We start from the raw sequence: 17,660 nt of genomic DNA on the forward strand, positions 1-17,660 counted from the left end.
TGGAAACAGATTACATTCTGCCAGTTAGGTGTGATTGCATGAGATGTGGAGAGCAGAAATGAGGCAGGAATGTCCACGTTTGGGGCTACTGATGGCTGGCCCTAAACTTACAAAGACTGAGCATGAGGATAGGCAGTTGCTGCAACACCCCTGTAATCCTGTTTCTCCCCCCCACAAATACCTGGGTGGTTTTGCTCTGCCCTGAACCCTGACCAATGATTATAAGCGATTCCAATCTCCAGTCTCCAAGCACAGGACTAAATTGAATCTGTCACATGAACCACATGAACCACGGTGTAGAAATGGTTACAGAAAAGCTGGCTGTGGCAGCTGTGTTTGTTCCAGTCTTTTCAAAGAAGCAAGATCCTTTCTCTCACCTTGGTGAACCAGCAAGGATTCCTGGGCCACATTGGGTGGTGTGTAGAAAGCTACAAAGAGAGCTAGATCTTCAGTACACATACTAAGGATGCTCCCTCCTTTCATTTGATGAAAACCTCCTGTGATTCTCAGAAACACCAAGATTTTTCCAGCCTTATATTTAGCTAAAAAGGTGACATCGTCACCACTGTATGACGTCCCCTAGGGTCTTGTGTTTTGCTCATGCCAGCCTGATCAACAATCCTATTTGATGCTTCTGGCTGGAGCTGGGATGATAGGCACATCCCAGCACTTTCTGCTTTCTCTTCTGTTGAGATGATGTCTCACAAACTTTGTTTGCAAGGCCTGGCCTGGAATCATGGTCTTCCTGATGTCTGCTCACTGAGTAGCTAAGATTACAGGTGTCTAACCATATACAACTTTGATATAGCAAACTCAAGGCTCAGATCCAATTTTCCTGCACCCAATTAGGTCAGAGCTCTTCTATTACACCATACCACCTTTAGTCCCTCTCTCAGACTTTTTGGCTCAGGCTTGCTCCACAGTCCTCCAGATCTCAGTCTCCTGAGTAGCTAGGATTACAGCAGTGAGCCATCAGTGCCCAACCTTTATAGCATTTTTTAAAAGTGTACTAGTCCTTGGGTTTTAACTTGGGATCTGAGCACTATCCCTGAGTGTCTTTTGCTCAAGACTAGTGCTCTACCACTTGATCCACAGCCACTTTCAGCTTTTGTGTCATTTATTGGCACTAACAGTCTCATGGACTTTGCTGCCTGGGCTGGCTTTGAACTCTGATTCTTATATCTTAGCATCTTGAGTAGCTAGCATTACAGCTATGAGCCAAGCAGCCTTTATGACATTTTTTGCATATATATGTATTATATATCACATGTACTTCTTGTTTTTTTGTTTTTGTTGCATAATGTCCTTTGATCATAGTCACTTCTATTTACTCTCTTGCTCCTTGTCCCTTCATAATTCTTATTAATAGAATTCTCATCATAAACTTTTTTTTTTTTTTTTTTTTTTGTCGGTCGTGGGGCTTGAACTCTGGGCCTGGGCGCTGTCCCTCAGCTCTTCAGCTCAAGGCGAGCGCTCTACCACTTGAGCTACAGCGCCACTTCCAGTTTTCTGGTGGTTTATTGGAGATAGGAGTCTCACGGTCTCTCCTGCCCGGGCTGGCTTTGAACCGCGATCCTCAGATCTCAGCCTCCTGAGTAGCTAGGATTACAGGCGTGAGCCACCAGCGCCCGGCTCTCATCATAAACTTTAAACTGAACATATAAATATCTAGATAAATATTTTATTTCCCAGTATCCTTGTAGCTAAGTATTGTTACGTGACTAAGTTTTGGCTAACAAAATATGGATGGAAGTAATGTGGACAACTTCCAGTTCATTTCCTTATTCACTGACCCCCGCCCCCTCCGCTGGCCTGAGATTTGACTGTGCTTTAAGTATGGGGAGGATTATACTATGGGGATGATAGAGCAGTAAGACATACAGAACCAAGTACCCAGATAGCTTCATCGAAGAGAGCCACTCTGATCAGTCCATTCACCTCTGGTGAAAGAAATCTAAATGTTTAACTTTGGGGGTCACCTTGTTACAGCTGTTTACCTTGTACCTTAACCTAATACAACTATGATAGCTGCTAATGAAAATCAAGCCAGTTTTTGCTTGTACTCCATCTTGTAAAGTATTAAGTATAATTTCAATGTGAGGGCTGGGAATGTGGCTTAGTAATAGAGTGTTTGCCTAGCATGCACAAAGCCTTGAGTTCAATTCCTCAGCACCACATAAATAGAAAAGGCCAGAAGTGGTGCTATGGCTCAAGTGGTAGAGTGCTAGCTGAGCAAAAGAAACTCAGAGACAGTGCCCAGGCTCTGAGTTCAGGCCCCAGGATTGGTGCGCACACACACGCGTGCACACACACACACACACACACACACACACACACACACACACACACACATTTCAGTGTGAAATACCACTGGACCAAGGGGAGAAAGCCCCATTACATGTCCATTTGATGACTTCAATACATTATCCTGACACCTAGCATTTGCAAGGCATAAGGAAGGATGTTAACGTTGAAAGAACACTCTTTGGCCCTGACCTGGGTATGAAACTACTTCACAGGATTGTTGGGATGGAACCTGGGAGGTTAACTTACCTGGTAAGAGCATGGATGGGTTTTTTTCCAGGCCTGTGCTTTCTTTATCTCCAGCCCCTTCTTCCCAAGAATCTAAGCCATGCCCTGTAGCAGCAGGCCTCAGAGATCTCACTCAAGTCCATGTGGAAAATCCATTCATGAGCAAGTCTACCACATGATAGGAGTGAGTCTGTAATTGAGGAGTGATTAATTCTAGCATAGGAGGCTGGGAAGGGCTTTCACACAGCAATCTCTATTTGCACTGACCTTTGAAAAGTAGAGAAGCAGAAGTGGGGTGAAGCACAGCCTGTTGAGGGACTTGCATGAATAAAGACAAAGAGGTGGGGACACAGAGGATACGTGAGAAAAGAGCAGTGACCAGGTGTGAGTGGACTGGGTGACAGGGCTTCATGGCGGGAGGGAAGGGGGCGAGGGGGGCGGGGGGGGGGGGGAGGCGGTGGAGTGGAGCCAGGACTGAAAGGCTAGAGCAGGTAAAGCCTTGTGTGCCAGGATAGAGCTGAAATGCTACCTTTTAGGTAACCAAAAATCTCAGATGCTATAGGAGAGACATTGCGCAACCCCAGGTGCATGCCAGCATGAAAAAGCAGGTGAGAGAAACGGCAGAAGGCTCAGCTACTGCAGAATCACCCAGATCACAGCTGACAGGCACAAGGTGGCTGGCAGACAGAAGCAGTGTGAAAATAGAAGGTCCCCAGGCCCACTGCCTGGAGGTGGGGCTGCCAACCAGCTCTGCAGCCAGCGCAACCAGACTGGTTGCAACAAAACTGGTTACAATGACCGTTATTCTGTTTTTACTTTCAGTTAAGAAAAAAAAAAATTGAAGGGGAGAGTGGTCCTTTGTGGCTCTTGTATTGTAATTGAGAAACAATGGCTGTCCTGGTGTCTGCGTCTCTGCAGCAGCACCCACGGCTGCATTTGTGAGAGCGCTCTCATTTCAAGTCACATTCTCATCAACACCAAAAAAAAAAGCCAGTATCCTGCCTCCTGGCTTGTCGGAAATGTAATATGGCTGGTTTCTGGCTTATGAGCTGTAAGGGAAATGGTTGAACTTCCGAATAGACAACTGTGGTAGATAAAGAGCTGTGAGGAAAAACCCTGAGAGTGTTGGGAGGGAGGAGGCCAAGGGCAGGGGGCAGCAGGGCTGGAAAGCGTGTCTGTAAGCATCTCCACTCTCCCATCCCCACACAAGGACGTTTCTCTTTCAGAACTGTTCTAACCCTTTTTCCCTTTCAACCACCCGACCACTCAATTCTTAGAGGGAAAATTAACATTCATTATGCAATTTATCTCTCTCCTTTTAATCCACAGTGTCTGTCTCCAAGGTCCCTATTCAATAATTAATGTTTGTTCTCATTTTTTTTTCCATTCTCTTGAACTGTAGGGTCAACAATTAACACTAATTATGGCTTTCCCCCTCCCCCACCCCCACCGTTGGGTCCCAGAATCCCAGATTGTGGGTTCTGCCTGAGTTCTGAATAAGCCTGTGGCTGTGTATGCACTCAGCGTTGAGAGGTAAACTGACCACGCAAAGCCATCCACGAGGTTGCACTCTGGTACATGTATGATGGGTAGGAGACAATGAATTAAAAAGGAAGAAAGAAATGAAAGTAGTTGGAGCTAACAATGGGTAATGTCTCCCGCATGTACGCAGATACTCATACACAATTCCATTTTTGGGGAAACTTCTTTCTCATTGGGTGCTGGTAGCTCACTCCTATAATCCTAGCTACTCAGGAGGGTGAGATCTGAGGATTGCAGTTCAAAGCCAGCCCGGGCAGGGAAGTCCGTGAGACTCTTATCTCCAATTAACCACTCAGAAAACCGGAAGTGGTGCTGTGGCTCAAGTGGCAGAGAGCTAGCCTTGAGCTGAAGAGCTGATGGACTGTGCCCAGGCCCAGAGTTAAGCCCCACGACCCAAATAAAAAGAAAGAAAGAAGGAAAGAAAGGAAGGAAGGAAGGAAGGAAGGAAGGAAGGAAGGAAGGAAGGAAGGAAGGAAGGAAGGAAGGAGAAAAAGAAAAAAAAACAATTCCTTTCTCCATTTAAGATCCACTTTACTAGTCTTCTTGCCATTCATTATCTCCCCCCTAAACTGCCTGTCTCAGATCTGTCACTCTTTTTTTTTTCCACCATTAAAATGACATTGTTTTTATTCTGACTGACAAGGAATGCTAGGAGACTAGTTCTCACCCCAGGTGACTCTAACAGATTGCAAAATAACTTCATCAGGAGTGTGTGAAAGCCTGTCTCTCTTTTAGGCTAAAATCCCTACTCCCTGCCCTGGTCCAATCCACCCTTCATATGGGGATACAGCTGAAGACTGGGTGCCTCATGCTTGTCTGTCAGTCAGTGATTGAGCACACTGAGTCTCCCCCTTCCCCCCCCAACCCTCCAATGCCACCCCGCATCTGCTGTTCAAATCTGGGCTTCTAGCATGTGGCACACATTAACTGTTTCATGCTCTTGCTTTGTCAAATGTTCTGTCTCAGAATCAGCATCACAGGCCTGCATCACCATAAACATCTTGGATAAGAACAATGTTTTCCTTAATGGTTACTTTAATCCTAGACCAACCTTCTCTCCAGGATGGCATTTATAGATTCTCTGAACCATCCAATCCCTTGAGGGGCTTAAACCTCAAGGCATCCACTCTGTTTTGAGTTCTTAAGAAGGGAAAAATGGATTGTTTTCAAGCTTTCATACTCTTAGGTAAAATTCCTTATTGTATTTTAGCCTATAAATCTTTCTGTCCATTCACATATCAGCCATGAAGAAGGGCCAAACAGTCAGCATCTTCTGAAAGGGAAGATTTCCCCTAAGTCACCATGACTTCTCCGAGTATCATAGATTATTTCCTATCTAGACCTTCAGAGACACTCAATGTACTGAATGCCCATCTTCAAAAGCCTGAGAGAGGCTGAGAATGTGGCTTAGTGGTAGAATGCTTGTCTAGCATTCATGAAGCCCTGGGTTGGATCCCTCACTACCACATACACAGAAAAATCCTGAAGTGGTGCTGTGGCTCAAGTGGTAGAGTGCTAGCCTTGAGCAAAAGAAACTCAAGGACAAGCCGGGCGCTGGTGGCTCACGCCTGTAATCCTAGCTACTCAGGAGGCTGAGATCTGAGGATCGCGGTTCAAAGCCAGCCCGGGCAGGAGAGACCATGAGACTCCTATCTCCAATAAACCACCAGAAAACCGGAAGTGGCGCTGTAGCTCAAGTGGTAGAGCGCTCGCCTTGAGCTGAAGAGCTGAGGGACAGCGCCCAAGCCCAGAGTTCAAGCCCCACGACCGACCAAAAAAAAAAAAAAAAAAAAAGAAAGAAAGAAACTCAAGGACAGCACCCAAGCCCTGAGTTCAGGCCCCAGGACTGGAAAAAAAAAAAAAAAAAAAAAGAAAGCCTGAGAGCTGTGGACTTCTCATGAGCTACTCCTGGGCAGCGTAGTATGATGTGATCTAAGTATAAATATCATGGATGTCAACTCCCACCAAGGGCTTGAGCTTAGCTGAGTTACAAAGGACAGTTGAAGGAATATTCAGTGGTGTCTGCAGGTCACACATTGCACAATCCCCATGATCATGGGGTGGATATTGGCTCCTACAGGTGTGCACAACTCAGTCTGCACAACCACACACTGGGGAGCAGTCTGGTGAAAGCACTGCAATGTGTACCTTTTTTCTTTTTTCAATGTGTACCTTAAGTGGAGGACTAAGGCTAATTCTGCCTCTTTTAAGTTTTTTCTCCCCATGGAGAAAGATGCATATGAGCTAAAACTTTGTCTCTGTCCTCCACCCAAAAGGATGGCTGCTTCTGCTTCAAACAAAGGGGAAAGAATGATTACATAGAAACTCTCACGCCTAAAAATAGTCTTTGATTATCAGGGAAATGTGTGTGGTCTTCCTTGTTGCTTATTTGGGGGAGACAGCAATGAATCCTGTATGAGAAAGCTGCCATTGTAACAGGAAGTAACGGACGGAGGGCTGAGCCAGAGCCAAAGCTGGCTGGAGGGAACTATTTTTTGCTAGAGATTGCAAAAGTAAGGGAAAAGGCACAATCATAACCTTGCCAATCACAAACTCTGTAAGCAGAGAAATTCTGGGGATTCTGGCCCTTGCATGGACCCCTGACCATCGTCCTCCAGCACATACTCTGACCTCAGTTTATTCTTTCTCACACATCAGAATTGCATCAAAGCAGCTCTTAATAAAAGCTCCCTAGTGAAGAAGATGATAGTGATAGTGGTGGTAGTTATGGAAGTGATAAATAATTGTGGTGGTAGTGGTGATGTATCAAAATTGTTGTCTGAAGCCAGGCACCAGTGGCTCATACCTGTAAACTTAGTTACTCAGGAGACTGACCTATGAGGATCACAGTTCAAAGCCTGCTTGGGCAGGAAAATCTTTAACACTCTTATCTCCAATCAAGTCCCCCAAAAAGCCAGAAGAGGAGCTGTGGCTCAAGATGGTAGAGTGCTAGCCTTGAACGAAAAAGCCCAGGGACAGGACCTAGACCCTGATTTCAAGCCCCAGGACCACCACACACAAAAGTATATTTATTATGGGACTGGGAAGGTGGCTCAATAGTAGAGTGCTTGCCTTGCATGCCTGAGGCCCTGGGTTTGATTCCTCAGTACCACATAAGCAAAAAGAAAAAAGCCAGAAGTGGTGTTGTGGTTCAAGTGGTAGAGCGCTAGCCTTGAGCTGAAGAGCTGAGGGATAGCGCCCAGGCCCAGAGTCCAGGCCCCACGAACGGACCAAAAAAAAAAAAAAAAAGTATATTATGGTCTGTATTCATTGAAGCATCTGCAGTAGCTCTTGGGGGTTTGTGAGAGGAGAGTACTGAGGTTTGAACTCAAGGCCTCGTGCTTGCTAGACAGGTATTCTACCACTTGAGCCACACCTTCTCCCTCCATGTTTTATATTTCAAAATATAGGTTGATTTGATCTCTTTCTTCTCTCCCTCTCACTTTCTCCCCCAACACAGTTTTTGTTTGTCTGTTTGTTTTGTTTTTGCCAGTCCTGGGGCTTGAACTAAAGGCCTGGGCACTGTCACTGAGCTTCTTTTGCTCAAGGCTAGCAGTCTACCACTTGAGCCACAGCACCACTTCTGGCCTTTTCTGTTTATGTGGCACTGAGGAATTGAGCCCAGGGCTTCTCACCTAGGCAAGTACTCTAGCCCAGAAAAAAAGTTTTATAAATCACTATAATCTTTTTTTTTTGATTTCTTGGGGTTTTTTTACTATTGTAAAAATACCATACAGAGGGGTTACAATTACATGGGCAAGATTGTGAGTACATTTCTTATCAAGCATTGTTGCCTCCTCCTTTGTTTCCCCTTCCCATCCCTTCCCCTCTCCACCCCTCCACCCACACGCCCCCTACCACAACCACCCCCACTCCCACCACCCCCCACCAAGCCAAAGTTGTAAAGTTCGTTTACCGACATAATGTCTCCTACATCTCATTGTTGCAATGGGTCCACCTGTAGCCCTATTTAAACAGTTTGTTTTTTCCCTTCCCCTCCACAAATTATACCAATATCAAATAGAGTGAAAGCAGGGGTTATAACCTGGGGGAGGTACATACAAAGCAACAAAGAAATCATCTTACAAATATATTGAAAACAATCGCAAGAAAGAAAAAAACATTTGAATCCTTATCTTGGGGTTCATTTCGCCTAACATTAACTTGTCTGACAGTTTCTGTTTGTCTCAGACATATACTAGTTATTGCAAATAAGGGAAACCATGGGACCTATATTTCTTTGGGCCTGGCTTACTTCACTTAATATAATTTTTTTTCAAGTCTTTCCATTTCCTAACAAATGGAGCAATATCATTCTTTCTGATGGAGGCATAGAATTCCATTGTGTATATATACCACATTTTCTTGATCCATTCATCTACTGAGGGGCATCTGGGTTAGTTCCATATCTTTTTTTTATTATTGTGATTAAGTGATTACATAATTTCCCAAATTTCACAGTATTGTGGGATAGTGATGCTCAGTTAAAGTCACAAACACATTCTAACTTTCCTGGAGCAAATTGTCTATCATGGTCTATAACATTTATGAGTTCTATGAGCTTTTTGATACAGTTATTTCTTCCACATTGGGTGGTATGTACATTTCTTTTGTTTTGCATAGCATCAGCTGTTCCCTCTTTCCCATTTGTTCCCTCCCTCCCATCACTGCCATTAAGTTGCTTAGTTCATTTTGGTCAATGTCCTGTGCAGCTGATGGGTCCCACTGTTGTATGTTTTTTGCTGATTCCCTCTAGTTCTGTGTTGTCTTCTTGGTTCCCATCCGGTGTACTCATATATACCATACATGTGATCAGCAGCATGGGGTTATTTAGTAGTGATTCGACCAGAGGAGTGGAAGCCCTTTGTTTCTTAAGTCCTGTTAATTTTGTCGTATCACCTAACATTTTGTATTTAACATCCACTTATCAGGGAGACCATGTACCGTTTGTCTCTTTGCTCTTGGTGTACCTCACTCAACATGATTTCTTCTAGCTCCATCCATTTCCCTGCAAATGTCATTATTTTGTCATTTCTAATGGCTGCATAATATTTCATTGTGTATAGATACCACAATTTTTGGATCCACTCATCTGTGGTGGGACATCTGGGTTGTTTTCATATCCTAGCTATTGTGAACAGTGCTGCAATAAACATGGAGGTGCATGTATCCTTGTATACTGGTTCCTGTTGTTCAGGATTGATGCCTAGAAGTGGTATGACTGGGTCATAAGGGAGGTCAATATTTAGCTTTCTGAGGACCCTCCAGACTGCTTTCCAAAGTGGTTGTATTAGTGTACATTCCCACCAGCAGTGTAATAGGGTTCCTCTTTCTCCATATCCCCTCCAGCATTTGTCGTTGGCTGAGTTGTGGATGTGGGACACTATAATTTTTTACTTATAGACACACTAGTAGTCTGAAGAACGTTTCCTTCAGTTTGCCCTGCGATGGGATAGGCACTAGGGGTCCACAAACCCAAGGATTCTTGAAATTCTCAAGTTGCTCTCCTCCCAAGGAGCCAGGACTTGCTGCTCACTCAACTCACAATGACAGATGCTCTCATGCAACCCACTGCATTGTAAGTTGGGTTGGAGTCTAAAAGAGAAACAGAGAGTCCTCAACATAAAAGTTTAAAGCATTAGCTTTTTTTTCTGTCAAAGTGATAAAACAAAAAGTTTTAACTTTCGCCGGTCGCTGGTGGCTCACGCCTGTAATCCTAGCTACTCAGGAGGCTGAGATCTGAGGATCGAGGTTCAAAGCCAGCCCGGGCAGGAGAGACCATGAGACTCTTATCTCCAATAAACCACCAGAAAACCGGAAGTGGCGCTGTAGCTCAAGTGGTAGAGTGCTCGCCTTGAGCTGAAGAGCTGAGGGACAGCGCCCAGGCCCAGAGTTCAAGCCCCACGACCGACAAAAAAAAAAAAAGTTTTAACTTTCATTAGCCAGTGATCCATAATTACTGTTTTCTATTTCATCACCCTTCCAATACTGGTATTTTCTTCTCTTCAAAAAACAACCCCCAAAAACATGAGTCTTCTTTTTTTCTTTTGTGCTAGTCCTGGGGCTTGAACTCAGGGCCTGGGTGCTGTCCCTGGGCTTTTATGCTCCATTTCTGGCCCTTTGGTGATAAACTGGAGATACATATTTCATGGACTTTCTTGCCTGGGCTGCCTTCAAACTGTGATCCTCAGATATCAGCCGTCTGAGCAAGGATTACAGATGTGAGCCACCAGCACCTGGCTCATGAGGCTTTTCTTAAAGACTTTTTTTCTCTCTTTTACTTTCTCTTGATTCTCTCACATACCTCCCCATGACTTGTTTTCCACAATTCTTCATTTGAAAATTAATGTAAACACCACAATCAGATTTGCTCAACAAACAGAATCATAGGTCTGTTTTACCAAGCACAAAAAGATTCACTCCTTCATTCATTCAGCTAACTGGCCATGTTCTAGTATCCAATGGTAGATACACACAATACAGATGAGAGACAGTGTGCACCTTAAAGTTGTCTACAGTTTACAGTGGAGAATGAGTTGAAGGCTATGAATAAGAACAGACTAACTCAGCCTGACGGTTGAGAAGACTTTTGGAAGGTGAGAACACATAAGCAGAGGTTCTAAGGATATTTGTAGGAACTGTCTAAGTAGAGAGGAAAAGATACCCCTGGGAAAAAAGGACTATGTAAAGGTTACAGAACATTGTGGCGTGAGAGAAGTGTAACCAAGTTGTCATGAATGGACCCCAGGACATGTGTAGGGAAGGGAAATGTGAAGCACACAGCTCATAAAGAAGGCAGAAGCCAGCTCCTGGGGATTACAGGCAGCAACTAAAGAAGTTAGCTCAACCTCTCATTAACCCTGTGATGCATCTCTCTCTTTTTTTAAATTTTAAGTAGTTGTACAAAGAGGTTTCAATTCAACAAGTCAGGTGATGAGTACAATGCATCTTGATCAATGTCACCCCTTCTATCATTTTCCCCCATCTTTCCCAATCCCATCCATACCCTCAAATTACATAGTTCAACCTTTATATAATGTACATTGAAAATAATGACTGCATTTGCTCATCCTTCCTCCCTTCAATGGTCTCCCGCCACCACCACCCTGCCCCAAGATACATCTTGATTGGAAGGTTTCTTGTGTAATTGATTTTTTTTTTTTTTTTTTGGTCGGTCATGGGATGGGGCTTGAACTCTGGGCCTGGGCACTGTCCCTCAGCTTTTTAGCTCAAGGCTAGCTCTCTGCCACTTGAGCCACAGTACCACTTCTGGTTTTCTGGTGGTTTGTTGGAGATAAGAGTCTCACGGACTTTTCTGCCCGGGCTGGCTTTGAACCACGATCCTCAAATCTTAGCCTCCTGAGTAGCTAGGATTACAGGCATGAACCACCAGGGCCCTGCTTGTAATTGATATTTTGTTGATAAACAATTCACACTTAAATTCTACCTTGTAGCTTAGCTTCCATTTGGGGTTTGTTTGGTAAACTGCCACATACCTTTGGACTTCTCTATTTAAAAAAAAAAAAAAAAAAAGAGGAACTTTTGAAAGAAGTTCCTAAAACACAATTTGAGCCCTTGAGATGTAGCTAGACCTGGTCTTAGAAAACTTAAGTAAATAAAAAAATTGTTATTCCAAATGAGAAGTAAAATATTGCCTTCCATTTGCTAGGCATCTCCATACTTAAATTCATACTGACTTATTTTTCCTAGATCCATCTACTTGACTCCTTAACTGGAATTCCCAGGGGCTGGTCTCTGGTTGGAGACTTTCTTAGGTCCGTAGCAACCGTCTGATATCTCACTCTCCTCCACACCCAGCAGAATTAAAGGAAAAATGTGTACCATAAACAGAGTCTTAAATCTTGTCCTAAAATATTGATAATGACAATATCAAAAGGCCAGCTGAGTCTTGGTCCTCTTGCATTAAACAAGCAGACTTGAAATTTCTTATAACACTGCAAACACTCTATAGGTCATAGGCATCTTAAGTCACACCATATAAAATAAAGTATTTTTAGCTTTTTCTTAAGGAAAGGTCAGCAGTACCAGAATTATACTTCCTTTTATAGTTAATTTTATATGGGAAAGGGATTTTTTTAAGAATCTGGAATTTCCCCTTGCATTTTCCATTTATGACCAATTTATAAAACCTTGAAGGTATCAGGGTTGACATGTAGGCAGTCTCTTTCTGGGTTTGGCTGGGAAGTCAACAAGTCTATGTGCAGTGGTATGAGAAGCAAAGATGCTTTCTGGGATCCTTGGGCAGTGATAAAATGGCTCCCCAATGATGAGACACTCTGGGCTAAGAGGTAGATTCCATGACAGCACACTGGCCACCACGGCATACTCAAGCCTGAGAAATGGGGTATGAGGAGTAGGAGGAGCCCCAAACAGCTTTCAAGGAGCTTTCGACAGAGCCTGACCAGGTAACCACAGAATGGGCCACTTCAGAGCCTCCAGGCCACACATTCTTTGTCAAGCCCAGGCATACCTCCAGGAAGGCGCTCCATGGCTCTGAAGTTAGTTAGGGTTCTATTCTGGCACCAAATGGGACCCATCCAGGAGCTTCCCATCCCCAGAGAAATAAGTACCCTGAAACAATGGGAATCAATCGGACTGTCTCATTTTTTTTTTTTTTTACTTAAAACAACAATTTGGGAATTAAACATTGTCAACACAGATATAAATAGAAAGAAAACTTAAGGGGTGGTATTTCATTCTAGAACCAGATGCTCTTTCCTGCTTTTCAAGTTGTGAGTGTTTGGTGAAGGATCCCATGGTTTGGAGAAGGCAGAAGAGGCTTGGGATGAGGCCTCTGCAGGAGGGGTCACCCCTGAAACGCGACTGGTTATCTGCCGCGAAGCCTATCTCCTCACTAAAAGCCTGTGGTTAGATTAATGCTAGCATTTGAACATCTGCTCAGGCCTGCTGGTCGGCAGTCAGGGAAGGAATGTGTCTTCTGTTTATCTCTTTCGTGGCAGAAATGTTCATCACAGAAAGACTGAGCTCCCTGTTTCAAGCAGCCCAGAAGCAGTATGGAGTAAGGTCTGTGTACAAAGACTCCTAAATAAGGACTAGACCTTGCATCAGTCAATAGGTTCATCCGTTTCTTTGATTTGATAGCAGGAGCAGATCTTGCTGGATTGTTCCAAGAAGGAGGTTGGCCACCCCCATTGCGTTATCTCCCAGGAATGTAGTTAGAGTCATGTCTCCTCCTTGACGGTTTAGACCTCAGTAAATTACCAAGGTCTTGACCCAAGAGATGAAAAGTCCTAAGTGATTTTTTTTCAGTCTCCTATCTAAAAATGTGTTTACATTTCTTGAACTCTGGCTGACTGGTTCATTCTTCTGGTGTTACAAGAACTTCCCTTATGCATTAGAATTTATAAGTTTCATTTTGGAGAGACCCACAGTTCTTTTCCAAGCCACAGTGAAGTGAACCTTATCGCAGTACAATTCTGCCGGACTGGATTTGTCCATAGGATGGATCACAGCCAGGCAGCTGTGATGTGGCAAGCTCAGGCATAGCTAATGGAGGCAGTGTGAGGTGGAGGAACAGCACAAAGCAAAAGTCAGGACATCTGGGTGTCAGTTCCTGGTCCTATACTGTTTCAAGACCTGGATATGAGCCTATTGTATGTCAGCCACTCACTGGGCCTCAGTTTCCCCCAAGCTAATTCAATCATGTTAAGGTAACCAACCACTAGTGGCTCACCCTGCAATCCTAGCTACTCGGGAGGCCAAAATCTGAGAATCCTGATTCAAAGCCAGTCTTTGCAGGAAAGCCCGTGAAATTCTTATTTCCATCAATTAACCACCTAAACTCAGAAGTAAATCTGTGGCTTAAAGTGGTAGAATGCTAGCTAGCCTTGAGCAAAAAAACTCAGGGACAGAGCTCAGGCTCTGAGTTCAAGCCTTACAACCTGGTGAGGGTTGGGGGTGGGGAGGAAATATAGAACCACGCACAGCTGTGGGCTCTTAAAGAGATATTGATAAGCACAAAGATGTGAGCACTGAGAGGGGCATTGGCAGCTCACACCTGTAATCCTAGCGACTCAGGAGGCTAAGATCTGAGGATAGCTGTTAGAAGCCAGATAGGGCAGGAAACTCCAGGAGACTCTTATCTCCAATGATCCACAAAAAAAGCCTGAAATGGAGCTGTGGCTCAAGTGGTAGAGCACTAGCCTAGAGTACAAAAAGCTCAGGGCCAGCACCCAGGCCCTGAGTTCAAGCCCCACAACCGACAAAAAAGAAAAAAAAAGAGGTGAGCACTGATCCCATAGAAGAGACTAAAATCTTTGTTACCAGAGCCATGTGCTTAGCTAACTGTTTCTCAAATAAGCCTTCCTTTATAAACATTACAGTTACTTGCATTGGAGGAACACTGAAAAGCCCTAGCCCCTTCAGTGGCATGGTACTTTAGAATCAAACAGTCTTGAACTTATAGACTATCATGGGTGAATGAGCCTATATTGTGAGTCCCAGCTTCCACACTTACAGAGCACAATAATAATCACAACTACAGAGCATAGTCATAGTACCATAGGCCAATGCCATGTCAGTGTCCCTGTGGCTGCTTCGTGGTTGCTTCATAATGCCCATTTATTTCCTCCCAAACCTTCTTTGTTTCATGGTCCCACCCATCCTGTTGCCCCTCCACATTATAAGGGAGAAGGGAAATCTCTGATCTCTCTCCTCTCCCCCCTCTCTTTTTCTCTCTTTCTCTCTCTCTGCCTGCAGAAATATTTTCCTACTTCAGCGAAGTGCAATCATACAAAATTTATATTCAACAGCATCAGCAGCTTTTTTTCCATCAATATTTCCTTTTTAATTTCAGCTTTATCTGAATTTTAACAGCATGAAGAACTTACTTTTGTCCTTTTTGAAAAGCAACCAAAACAAGAAATGCCTAAATTTAAGTATTTTTATAGCAATGTATTTAACACAATGTTTAGATTATGCTTGTAGAGGTTATGAGTGTTATTCAATGAGTAAACGTGAATATCATAGATTTGTGTGTGTTTATAATCTTATATACATGAGAATTTGGTCTGTATGTGAATAGTACATACAAAAATTCATGAAACCTAGATCTGATGACCTATATCCTTTTTCTCTTTGATTTTCATCATAGCAAACACTGAGTCCAGAACCAATCTTCACATGAGTCTTTATGAGGCTTCACCTTTGTTCCAAACAACAGAGAAGCAGGTACAATATTGACTCTGAATGTGCAGTGTTGGGAATCAAGACTCTTAGGTTCTTATCTGTTTGCTGTGTGACTCTAGGTAAGATTCTACATCTCTCTGGCCCTCCTTTCCTAATCAGTAGAAGGAGAGAAGAATTTACTTATAAAGTATATCACAGAGGTCTTCTAGGCTTGGAAGTTCTTCACTCTGTTGGAACTGTATTGTTGGGTTGTGAGTATGAATAAGCAAAGCAGGCCTGGCCTAGATTTCTGCAAAGTCATAAGGATATAAGGATGAGGAAAGTTATCAGCCATGGAGGTAGAATGTATTTTCATTACTAAAGGGGAGAAGAAGAAGAAAAAAACTAATCAAGGAGAAAATGCAAAAATAATCATGAAGAAGAAGAGGGGAAAACACTTCATCTGGATGGGTTAGAAATGTCTATTAGTAGTTCAAAGACATCTGTGTAGAAATATTTATAAGTTTGATCCTTCGTTGGTAGCTCTGAGGCTGTCTCCAGATTCTCCCTAGAGAGACATCTCAGGGAAATTCCTCGAGCTGAATCCACAGACTCAGAGCACTTGAAGCAAAGCAGCTACAGGCTTAAGGGGACTCAGGTCTCTCACTGCTGTGTAACCTCGTCCAGGCTATATCACTAATTCTCCCTTTGCTCTAACTTCCTGTCACTGCCTAGATTTCCTCTCAGTCATGAACTCCTTAAAAATGATAATAGAAACTGGGCGCTGGTGGCTCACCCCTATAATCCTAGCTACTCAGGAAGCTGAGATCTGAGGATCGCAGTTCAAAACCAGCTCATGAGACTCTTATCTCCAAGAAACCACTCAGAAAACCAGAAAGGGTGCTGTGGCTCAAGTGGTAGAGCGCTAGCCTTGAGCTGAAATGCTGAGGGACAGCGCCCAGGCCCAGAGTTCAAGCCCCACGACCAAGAACAACAACAACAAAAACCAGAACAACAAAAAAAACTATAATAGAAATGGAGTTGTTTTTATTTTTTGTTTTTTGGGTCCGATCGTGGGGCCTGAACTCGGCCTGGGCGCTGTCCCTCAGCTCTTCAGCTCAAGGCTAGCACTCTACCACTTGAGCCACAGCGCCACTTCTGGCTTTTTTCTTTTTGCTTATGTGGTGCTGAGGAATCGAACCCAGGGCCTTGAGCATGCAAGGCAAGCACTCTACCACTGAGCCACCTTCCCAGCCCCTGGAGTTGTTTTTAATCTGGGTATCTGAACTGAGTTCTAAAACAGGAGCTGCCCTGTCACTGTTAGAACCCCAAACCTGGATCAGGTCTCCTTTGATGTAAAACATAGCTTGGGCCACCCCTCTCTACTGAGAAACCACAGAAACAACACCTACTTTTTTTTTTTTTCAATGAATTTTTGTGTTTGTTTTTCTGGTGCTGGCCCTAAGGCTTGAACTCAAGGCCTGGGCCCTGTCCCTGAGGTTTTTCTCGCAAGGCTAGTGTTCTACCACTTGAGCCACAGTGCTACATCTGCCTTTTCCTGAGTAGCTTATTGGATATAAGAGTCTCAGGGACTTTTCTGCTAGGGCTTCAAACCACAATCCTCAGATCTCAGCCTCTTGAGTAGCTAGGCTTACAGACGTGAGCCACCAGCACCTGGCTTAATGCATATTTTGAAGGGACTCTTTATAAGAGATCTAGAAGTTGTGGGGGGGGGGGAGCAGTTATTGGAGAGAAGAGTCTCAGACTTCCCAGCCCAGGCTGGCTTTGAACCTAGATCCTCAGCTATCAGCCTCCTGAGTAGCTAAGACGACAGGCATGAGCCATAAGTGCCAGGCATAGAGGCTTTTTTTTTTGTAATAAGTCAATTTTGGCAATCCACAGTCCAATTCAAATGCTTCCTGTACCTTGAAAACACTCCAAGTTCAGAAAGCCCATGGCTACATCTGAGGAGACTTTATATCACCTGCAATCAATGAATGACTCAGCAATGTCAAAATAAGCCCTAGACAAACCTAGCACCCCAAAAGAGCCTAGAACTTGGGCCTTAAACTCTAATCCTGAGTTGTCTTGCTGTAGACAGCATGCTTACTCTGATACTTCATGGGCCTTTGTGAAATTAAGGGGGAAAAGGCAGGATGGGGGTCCAGAGAGCCACCAGAACCAGTTGACTCATTTAAGTCACATAGTCTTAATTCCTTTACAATGAGTAGCAAAGAGAAATCATTTGAAGGAAAATCTAGTAAGCCCACTAGCCCCTGAAACCAGAGAAAGCAGGGGAGAGGAGGTGGAGTACTTCCCAGCCTCCCTCACCCTGCCCCTTCCTTCTTGAGGCTAATGACCCTTTATTAGATTAATCACTGACTCCAATTTTAACTACTTCCTACTCCACATAAATGACTAATTTCATGTTTACCATA

At 43.9% G+C, this 17,660-nt stretch overlaps 1 protein-coding gene across 3 annotated transcripts in view; it reads left to right on the forward strand.

The window, feature by feature from the left end:
* Positions 1 to 17,660, forward strand: part of Kiaa2012 (KIAA2012 ortholog) — a 116,966-nt gene that overhangs the window by 45,606 nt on the left and 53,700 nt on the right. For all 3 annotated transcript variants that reach the window (XM_069995836.1, XM_069995838.1, XM_069995837.1), the window contains exon 12: positions 15,209 to 15,285. In XM_069995836.1, the coding sequence (XP_069851937.1) occupies positions 15,209 to 15,285 (77 nt within the window). The remainder of the gene's footprint in view (positions 1 to 15,208; positions 15,286 to 17,660) is intronic.

This window comes from Dipodomys merriami, unplaced genomic scaffold, assembly GCF_024711535.1.
Source record: "Dipodomys merriami isolate MVZ:Mamm:240054 unplaced genomic scaffold, mDipMer1.0.p SCAF_49, whole genome shotgun sequence".
NCBI classification, from domain to species: domain Eukaryota; kingdom Metazoa; phylum Chordata; class Mammalia; order Rodentia; family Heteromyidae; genus Dipodomys; species Dipodomys merriami.